This window comes from Galeopterus variegatus, unplaced genomic scaffold (assembly GCF_000696425.1).
Source record: "Galeopterus variegatus unplaced genomic scaffold, G_variegatus-3.0.2 Scaffold374, whole genome shotgun sequence".
Lineage (NCBI taxonomy): Eukaryota > Metazoa > Chordata > Mammalia > Dermoptera > Cynocephalidae > Galeopterus > Galeopterus variegatus.
The window spans coordinates 82,396-92,525 of NW_007726485.1; the positions used below are offsets into that span (position 1 = coordinate 82,396).

The 10,130-nt window shown below is 38.4% G+C and overlaps 1 protein-coding gene across 1 annotated transcript in view; it reads left to right on the top strand.

The window, feature by feature from the left end:
* PEX5L (peroxisomal biogenesis factor 5-like) overlaps positions 1 to 10,130 on the top strand; it is a 102,681-nt gene that overhangs the window by 37,358 nt on the left and 55,193 nt on the right. The window contains exon 6 of the mRNA XM_008568104.1: positions 9,378 to 9,473. Coding sequence (XP_008566326.1) covers positions 9,378 to 9,473 — 96 coding nt within the window. The remainder of the gene's footprint in view (positions 1 to 9,377; positions 9,474 to 10,130) is intronic.

Below are 10,130 nucleotides of genomic sequence, written 5' to 3' on the forward strand. Positions count from 1 at the left end.
GAGGAAGAAAAGAAGCAAAGATGGAAAGAAGGAATAAAGAAAACAAGGCAGGAATAAAGGAAAGAAATCTGAAAAATCATGTTCAGTATAGTAGGAAATCTGTATATAGTAGGTTCTCAAAAAATATTTGTTAAAGTAAAAAAATTAAGGGGATGCTAACAAACAGGGAAAACAACAATCCTTGTCAAATTTTACAGTGGTAGTTAATTAAATGGTGGTTAATGATAGTTAATTAAAGGGCTATCTGTCTACAGAAAAAGTAGACAAAATTTTATTCTTGATCATTTTTGAAACTGGCTTCGATAGTAGTTTTTGGTTATGCCTGATAATAGAATATTCATCTCTTTCCAAAATCAGCACTTTTTCGCCATGATGTTCTACAACACAGAATTTCATAGTTGGTTGGAGATGGAGACCATATGCTGCTACACTTTGCACAAAGCTCTAGAAATTTGCTCTTGACACATAAGGCACAGGTTTTTGTATGTATCTTCAATGATAAATGTCTGTTGACTGAAAGGAAAAAAGAATCTTGAATATTTCAGTGAGGCAAATGTTTAAATTATCTGTTCAAGTATTAAAATCTAATCATCATCACTCCATCAACCACTAAACAAATTGCTCCAGACACAGATGTTTTTTAATGATTTGCTAGTCAAATCTGATAAGCACTAACCAGAAAGATAATAACAAAAACAAAGTTTTATAGAGCACTTACTATGTACTATGTATGTGTGTTTACATTAATTTTTGCACTCAATTCTTATAGGAACGCAATAGGTGAATAAACACTTTGCAGATAAGAATACAGAGATTAAGTAACTTGTCCAGAATCACCAGCTAGTTGTAAATGGTAAACTAGGATTTGGCCTCAGGCAGTCTGATTCCAGAAACTGTGTTTTTAGTGATCATGTTACACTGTCACCCAAGGTCTACTAGTTATATTTTCCTTTTCTACAGTGAAGCAGATTCCTTTTTCCCCTTTAATTTCTTTTTAAAGAATACTGAGCTTTTTAAATGTGTTTTGGTGGGAGATCTCTAGCAATAATGTAAAGACAATTGTATGAGAAGCTATAAGTGACTGTCATAGTGGTTAGAACTATGCTAGGACAACGATAGCCACAAATACAGTAAGTTTTAAATCATAATTTTGGTCGCAATTATAATTTTGAATAAAGAGAACAAAACACAATATTCCTTTTAAAGAGTTTAATTTCTTCTCTCCCTTTACGTAGTACTTATCATTCAGAACAACCAACAGCTGGGAGAACTAAATGCTTTCTTCTCAGAGTGTAATGCCCTAAAATCCAATTAGCTTAAACCAATAAAAATGCTTTGTTTTTAAAGCAATGGTATTTCCAGAAGGTTGTTATAGCTGTGGAGCATTTTTCATAATCATGCAAAAAAGAAAATAAATGCCCACATTAGAGCAACGTTTGTGAACTCCACAGTTTTACCTAAATTCACATGATGACAATATCTAGATCAAGGGTTCTTTGTGCAGTCCCTGGCCCAGCAGTATCACTACCACAAGGGAACTTGTTAGAAATGCAGGTTCTTAGGCTCCACCCCAGCTCTACTGAAGCAGAAAACCTAGAGTTGGGGCCCAGAAATCTGCATTTTAACAAGCCCTTCCAGGTGATTCTGATGCCCCGCTAAAGTTTCAAAACTACTGGTGTAGCTATGCTATCAAAACAGCCACCACTCTAACTTACGAGTGTAATTGTTTTGTTTACCATATCTCTATTTAAGTACCAGGCAATATCCACAGTTTACAATCATTACTTGTTTGTTTGCCCATATTACAGTTTTTGTCTATGATGAAATTAGATGTTTAAAAAATGTCTTGGTTGAAAGGAAGTCTGATCTTTATCATGTGTTACAATCTGTATTTTATCTTCAGTCCTAAACCAGCATGTCTAGACACACTGCTAAGATGCAGAAAGAATCTTTAACTGCATACTAAATCTCAGTTTGAAAACTGCCTCTGTTTACATTCGGTATTACCTCTGTTTCATTGCATTTATCTTATGCTTCCGTGAGCAAAATAAATAGTTTCAAAACGTGAGGTAGATAACATTTGTCTTAATAATCACCTAAGGACTTTCTAACAGGGTGGAAAATAGGTTTCATTGCATTTATCTTATGCTTCCGTGAGCAAAATAAATAGTTTCAAAATGTGAGGTAGATAACATTTGTCTTAATAATCACCTAAGGACTTTCTAACAGGGTGGAAAATAGCACTTCCCTGAATAGTGATTGTACTATCAAAATTTCATCTGCACAGTAATATTCTATTTGCACTTGCTGTTTTAAGTGGTCAAGAGAATTTGAACTGTAAGCCTAGAATCCTGAGAGAGAAATTTTGCCTCTTCCTGATGTATGGTGCCCTTTGCATTCTATGATTCATAATCGAGCTGGGTCGTGAGACACCGATGAAGGGAAGAAGCCAGTGACAGGAAAAGCGGATCATATTTCACTGGTGAATAGTGCCTTCTAATAAAAGGAAGTGCCTTGGGACAAAAATACTAGGGCTTTCTATTTCTTCTAACGCTCTTCATAGGTCATTCATGACATTATATAAATGCACAAAGCTTATTTCTTTTTTTAATTTATTTTTTATTTGACAAATAAAATTATATATATTTATTGTGTACAACATGATGTTTTGAAATATGTATACATTATGGAATGGTTCAGTTGAGCTAATTAACATATGCATGACCTCACATACTTAGTATTTTTTGTGGTGCAAACACTTAAAATCCACCCTCAGCAATTTTCAACTACAATACATTGCTATTAACTATGGTCACCATGTTGTACAAAAGATCTCTTGTACTTATTCCTCCTATCTAACTGAAATTTTATATGCTTTAGCCAACAACTCCCCAAACCCTTTCCCAGCCCCTGATAATGACCATTCTACTCTCTCTTTCTGTGAGTTCAACTTTCTTAGATTCCACATACTGTATAAGTGAGATCGTGTGATTTGTCTTTCTGTGCCTATTTCATTTCACTTAACATAATGCTCTCCAGATTCATCCATGCTGTCACAAATGACAAGATCTCCTTCTGTTTTAAGGCTGAGTAGTAATGAAGTGTGTATATACACCACCTTTTCTTTGTCCATTCATCCATTGATGGATGCTTAGGTTGATTACATACCTCGGCTACTGTGAATAATTCTCCAATGAACATGGGAGTGCAGATATCTCTTTGACATACTGATTTCATTTCCTTTGGCTACATACCCAGTAATAGTATTGCTGGATCACATGATAGCTCTATTTTTGATATTTTGAGAAACCTCCATACTGTTTTCCATAATGGTTGTACTAATTTATACACCCGCCAACACTATACAAGGATTCCCTCTTCTCCACATCCTTTCCAACACATTTATATTTCATCTTTTTGATAATAGTCATTCTAACAGGTAAAAGGTGATATCTCGTTGTGGTTTTAGTTTGCATTTCCCTGATGATTAGTGATGTTGCACATTTTTTCATGTATCTATTGGCCATTTGTATGTCCTCTTTTGAGAAACATCTATTCAGGTCCTTTGCCCATTTTTTAATCAAATTATTTGTTTCCCTGCTATTGAGTTGTTTGAGTTCCCTATATATTTTGGATATTAACCTCTTTTCAGATGTATGGTTTGCAAATATTTTCTCCCATTGCATAAGTTGTCTCTTTACTCCCTTTCTGGCTTTTTTTTTTGCTGTGCAAAGCCAATTTAGTTTGATGTAATCTCGTTTGTCTATTTTTGCTTTCATTGCCTGTGCTTTTAGGGTTATATCCAAAAAAATCATTGCCCAGATCAATGTCATGGAGCTTTTCCTCCATGTTTTCTTCTAGTAGTTTTACAGTTTCAGGTTTTATATTTAAGTCTTTCACCCACTTTGAGTGGATTTTTTGTATATGGTGTGAGGTAAGAGTCTCGTTTCACTCTTCTGCATATGGATATCCAGTTTTCCCAAGACGATTTATTAAAGAGACTGTCCTTTTCCCCATTGTGTGTTCTTGGTATCTTTGTCAATAATCAATTGACCATAAATGCATGGATTTATTTCTCAGATCTCTATTCTGTTCCTTTATTCTATGTGTCTGTTTTTATCCTGGTGCCATGCTGTTTGATTACTATAGCTTTGTAGTATATTTTGAAGTCAGGTAGTGTGATGCCTACAGTTTAGTTCTTTTTGCTCAAGATTGCTTCAGCTGTTCTGGGCCTTTTCTGGTTCTGTACTAACTTTAGGATATTTTTCTATTTCTGTGAAGAATGTCATTGGAATTTTGACAGGAATTGCATTGAATCTGTAGACAGTTTTGGGTAGTAAGGACATTTTAACAGTATCAATTCTTCCAAACCATGAACACAGGGTATCTTTCTCTTTATTTGTATTTTTGTCAATTTCTCACAAAGTTTATTTCTTACAATGTTTTCACATTTTAAAAATTTATTTGTTTGCTTATATCATTAAAGAAAGAAACAGCAGGAAGACAAAAGAGTTGGTTTCTAAAACAAGGCATTGAGAAACAGAGCTTTATATAGCCAGTTGGGAAAGAAAGGCCAGAATAAGTTTGCCAAGTTAGATATAAGATTGGTTAACTTTCTACAAGACAATAAGATCATATCACCTTTGGAGTTAAATTCTCTTTCAGGTTATAGCATCCTACCAACTTATCAATCTTAAAAGGTTGTAAATCATCTGCACCTTATACTCATGTTTGTTTATACAGTATTTGTTAATCAGATATATTGTGGCCCAACAGTGTCAGATGAGGGTTATCATAGACCAAAAGGTGGCCTCTAAAAAGATATATCCACATCCTAATCCCCAGAACCTGTAAATATTACCCTATGTTCTAAAAGATGTGATCAAGTTATAGATGTTGAGAGAGAAAATTTTCCTTGACTATCCAGGTGGGTCCTAAATGCAATCACATGTACCTTAAAAGAGTGAGGCAGAGGCAGCTTTGAGAGAGAAGAGGAGGAGGCAGTGTGTAGTGATGTGGTCATAAACCAAGGAACTCCTGAAGCCACTAAGAACTGGGAGAAATATGGAACAGATTTTCCTCTAGAGCCTTCAGAGGGAACATGGCCCTGCCAGCACCTTGATTTTGGACTTCTAGCCTCCAGAATTTTGAGAGAATAAATCTCTCATTTTAAGCCACCCAGTTTGTGATACTTTGTTATGGCAGCCCTGGGAAACTAATACAAGGGTCAAGAGTCTTATTAGAAAATGCTCTAGCATGACATCAAGAAATCAAGCAACCTCAATTTGCCTTTTTCAACATTGGGCATATATTTTTCTTTTATAAGACCTACTAGGTTCCTCAGATATGTCCTAGCAGATGATTAGGGAGCTATTCTCCATCACAATCTGTTGAGTTCTTGAAAACTCACAAGTGTGGGATAAAGCGCACAGAAAATGGTTCAGTGGGAGAAAACGCTGTGTTCCAATCAGGTGGTCGGGGTGCCAGTGGTACAGCCTCTCTGCATGTGGGGCGCTGCCCTTCACAGAAAGAGTCCAAAAGAGAATAACTGTGGGACAGGACAGGAGACTCTGCACTGCATGATGACTTGTTAAGGTGGCAGGTACAGCAACCCATTCTTGTGAGGGCCCCTTTTCCCACTTGGACACAATCATGTCTTTTATTAACATTTGCTTTCTTTTCTTTTTTCTCTGATGAATAAATGAGAACCCGAGGAAGCCTCTTTTGCCAGCCTCCCTCCAGCAGGACTACATTAACTTCCCCCAGCAGGGAATACTGTGTGCTTTAAAGGCTTGTCACTGCCAGAGACAAAATAGTGTGAGTGGAGAAATGTAATGTGTATAGATTAGAAACCAAAAAATATTGTATATTTCACAATTTGAATCAAAACTAGACGTAAAGAGGGAGAGTTAGCAGTTAGCAAATATTCAACTTACAAGTAACCTAACCAATCCTTTCTTAAACTAGAAGGTCCTTATATTCTTTTCAATGTGTTAATCCCAGGGACCATATAATTTCCAAACAAAAACATTCAGCCACAATCCAAAAGTGACATTAGTTTATGCTATTACTAAATACATGTAAAAGCATGTAGCATCATTTATAAAATATACCTCTCATAAATTTCTTATGATTTATACAAACCTATTGAGATTTATCTCTCCACTCTAGTGAGCAAAGATCTATCTCAATATTATTTAATTCAATTCTAGGATATGCTGAATTAATCATTTACTCCAAAATTAAGTATGATATTCTTGGTTTTAAACAAAAACTTGATATTTTTAGACTGAATCCAGGGTAAGTATAAGTTCTTTTGCTTCTGCACTGAGTATGAATTTACTTCACAACCTTGGAGTACAAGAAATGTCCTATTAAAATAAATTTACTTTTATTAAATTTGGGTTTAAGGCCCCACTTGCCAGGATGATGTGATTGTCAATCTCACTTACACTTTATGTCTCCCTCCCTGTGTCAATGGTTTGGGCTGAGAGGTCATAGCTCTCACAGGGCTCAGAGAACAACAGAAGCTACTTGTTCTTCATGACCAGTAAGCCTGGCCCACCTGGCAGCCAGGTGCTGATACCCAGCCTGGCCCAGAGGTGCCCTCAGCACCTTTACCTCTTTCCTCTTCTGACCACACACACCGCTCCAGCAGCCTCCCTCCTGCGCTGCCCACAGGCCTTGCCCTTTACTAGGCAGCCCCCTCGAGTATTCTATAGCCATGCCCCTCTCCCCAAGCCAGGACAGTTAGGCTTTGCTAGCACAGACCTCTGACACTGCAGGTCCAGGGTGAAAACACAAGTCCCCTCTCAATCTCCTATGAGCTACCCCTTAGTTTCCTGGATTGGCCAGGAAGCCTTGACTGAGAACACCTTCTGAGGGTAGAGAAGAGGAAATACCTTTAATTCACTCACTCGTCTATTCACTGACAGAGTATTTTCAACTAATATTTATTGACAACTCATGGAACACCTACTGTCTGCCCAGAGATACCAGTGATACAGCAGTATTACAACAGGGAGGAGAAGACATAAATTAACATTTCAAAAAAAATTTTATCAATAAATTAACCTTTCACGATCATTAAAACAAAACACAGTGTAAGAATATTGTTTATGGTCAGAAGTGTTCATCATAATTATTTCATTATTTTTTTCAGTCCACAATATTATTAGGGTTTCTTGATTGACTCCTCAGCCATGCACTAACCCCCCAGGGACAGCTTTTCTGTGTTTTGCATCTTCCTAAAATGGCCTGGTGGGCACAGCCTTCCATGGGAGGCAGAACAGTGCCGTGGCTGTGAGCATGGCCTGAAGCCCCAGCCCTGACACTTACTAGCTGTGTGACTTTGGGCAAGTTAGTTAAGCTCTCTGTCTCTCAATGTCATCATCTTGAAAATGGAGTCAATGATAATACCTACCCTGTAGGGTTGTTGAAAGGACAAAATGAGTTATAGTATCTAAAGTACTTAAAGTAGCATCTGGCATGTAGTGAGCCCTGGTAGTACTATTGTGCCATAATAAAAGAGGGGGGTCCTCTTCAGAACCAGTGATGGTGGAGAATGAACAAGAATCAGCTGAGCTGTCTAGATGGTAAGGGCTGTGTGAAGAGCAATGGTTTTCAAGCATGACCACTTTCCAAAATCACCAGAGAGGCTTTTCAAACATCTAATGCCCAGGCCGCACCCCCAGAGGTGCATATTGAATTGGTTTGGGTTGGAGCCCGAGCTGTTCAAGTAATCCCCATGGAAGGCAGGATTGGGCATCCGCACTATAGAGTAATCTGATACTTGAACCAAGAATTCACCCACCCACCCCACCTCACCCCACAGCCACCCTGCAATAAAAGTGGGTGGACGTTTCACTTCACAAGCCCCTCTGCTCCTACTCCCCAAGACCCAGCTGTCTCCTCAGTGTAATCCCTAGTCCTGCAGTCCTTAGACATCTAATGGGCACTCGTTACTTGTCAGGCCCTGTGCTAGGTACAGGGAGCACAAACGGTACCAGGCAAAATCCCTACACTCAGGGAAGTAGAGTGGGGAGCTAGACAAGAAAGCAAATAATCATGTGGAGAAAGATTGGAAATTATCTGAATGTCCATGGAAGGGTCTGAACAAACTACAGTGTAACCTTATTAGGAAATCCCTGGGGAAATGAATGAGGCAGCTCTATTCATGGTAAATGTGGAAACTCTCCAAGATATATTGTTGAGTGGAAAGAAGTAAGTTGCAGAATGTCATACCATTTATATTTCAAAAAATTTTTGAAACGCATTACTGTACATGTGCCTATATACATATTACTCTGAGTGCATAAATAGGAACATAAATGGAAAGAAAAAAGCCTAGTGGTACACCTCCTATTTTCCATGATAAATTTTTTTCAAAAAGAACACATTTATTTTTTGTAAAGTTTAGCAATAATAACATTTTTTAAATTACAGCAGACTCGGGCCGGCCCGGTGGCGCACTGCGCTAGTGCACCGCTTGGGAAGCGCGGAGGCGCTCCCGCCGAGGGTTCGGATCCCACATACAGACCGGTTCCCGCTCACTGGCTGAGCGAGGCGCGGGGGCAACACCAAGGGTTGCGATCCCGTTGCCGGTCCCGGTCCGGTACGGGGGCGACACTGAGGGTTGCGATCCGTTGCCGGACACGGAAAAAGACAAAAAAAAAAAAAAAAATTACAGCAGACTCTTTGGGGGGAGGGGGTCTTTTGGAAATATTTGCATTTAGCTAAGTTAGAATGTGTATCACACAGCACATTTAATTGTGGCAAAGCAGTTGGCCTTATCAGACATGACTTTATCTATGACTCATTATTTAACAGAGAGCAATATCCTGAGAAATGGGACGTAAGACAGTGCAAGAGAGGGAAGGTGAAAGAAAGAGAATTCTGTGTGAGAATGTTATATGTACATAAGGAGAAAGGCCTGGAAGCCTCACTTCCATTTCTGCAGCTTTTAAATTTTTACCTGAGGCTGGTCCATTGAACAAGCCGAGAGCTCAAATATCAGATCCTGGATATAGCCTTCTAATGGAGATGCTCTATTCTAGCTGAACATTAGAATCATTTGGGGAGGTTTACTAAAATATCAATGCCTGGGATCCAGACCAATTAAAGTAGGATATTTGGAAGGTGGGGCCTGCACATTGATTTTAGTATGACCAGGGCTGAGACCCATTGTTGGAATGGTCACACACATTTTGACACCATCCTAGTTTGGGCAACAGCATGCCTGCAAAGTACTCCAAAAATGACATCAATCACAGATGCTTCTTAAACTCTGGGGAAGTGAGGTGGGAAAAGGAAATATACTTGTATTTTTGTATCATGTGATTCCAATATTATAACACTGTGTGTTTGGTTTATTTCAGGCCCGGCTGACCAAAGAACATCGTTGGGGAAGTGCATTACTTTCTCGGAACCACTCCTTAGAAGAAGAATTTGAAAGGGCAAAAGCAGCAGTGGAGGTAATTTTTTTTAAGTTAGTTATTTCTGTTTTATGCTTCTGAGAATGGCATTCAAAAAATCGAACTTCAGCAGGATACATATAAAATGGTCTTACTTTATAGACATAATCATGATTATGATTGTCAGAACGAGACTTGTTACCAGAAAAATCTTTGACTTCCCCCCAGGGATAACAAATAGATGTCACCTCGTATACCAATTCTCTGATAGATTAGCAAAAACTCTCTGGAGTCCTGGGTCAGAAAGAACTATGACCCCAGTCTGGCTTTCACAGAGGACCAATGCCATCTATTTGCTGTGCCTCTTTGAGGCCAAGGCTCATGCCTGGCATTTTTACCTCTTTAGCATTCAACACAATGTCTGAAACATAGAAGGTATAGCTGCCCCTGATGATATAATATCTCTAAACTGTGTGCGAAAAAGGCATGGCTAGGGTATTCTAACCAAAGGACAGCCCATCTTGACTTGAGCCACAATTTTTTATTATTAAGAGTGTCTAAAACATTGTTCATAATTCAATTGAAATATTTAATTTGAACACTAATTTCCATATTTAGCCTTTAAAGAGAAAGAAGGAGAGTTGGGGGTGTGGAGGATGGGAAGGAAGAAAGCAGAAAGGAAGGAAGGGAAGCCAAAAAACAAACAAAAAGTGGCTT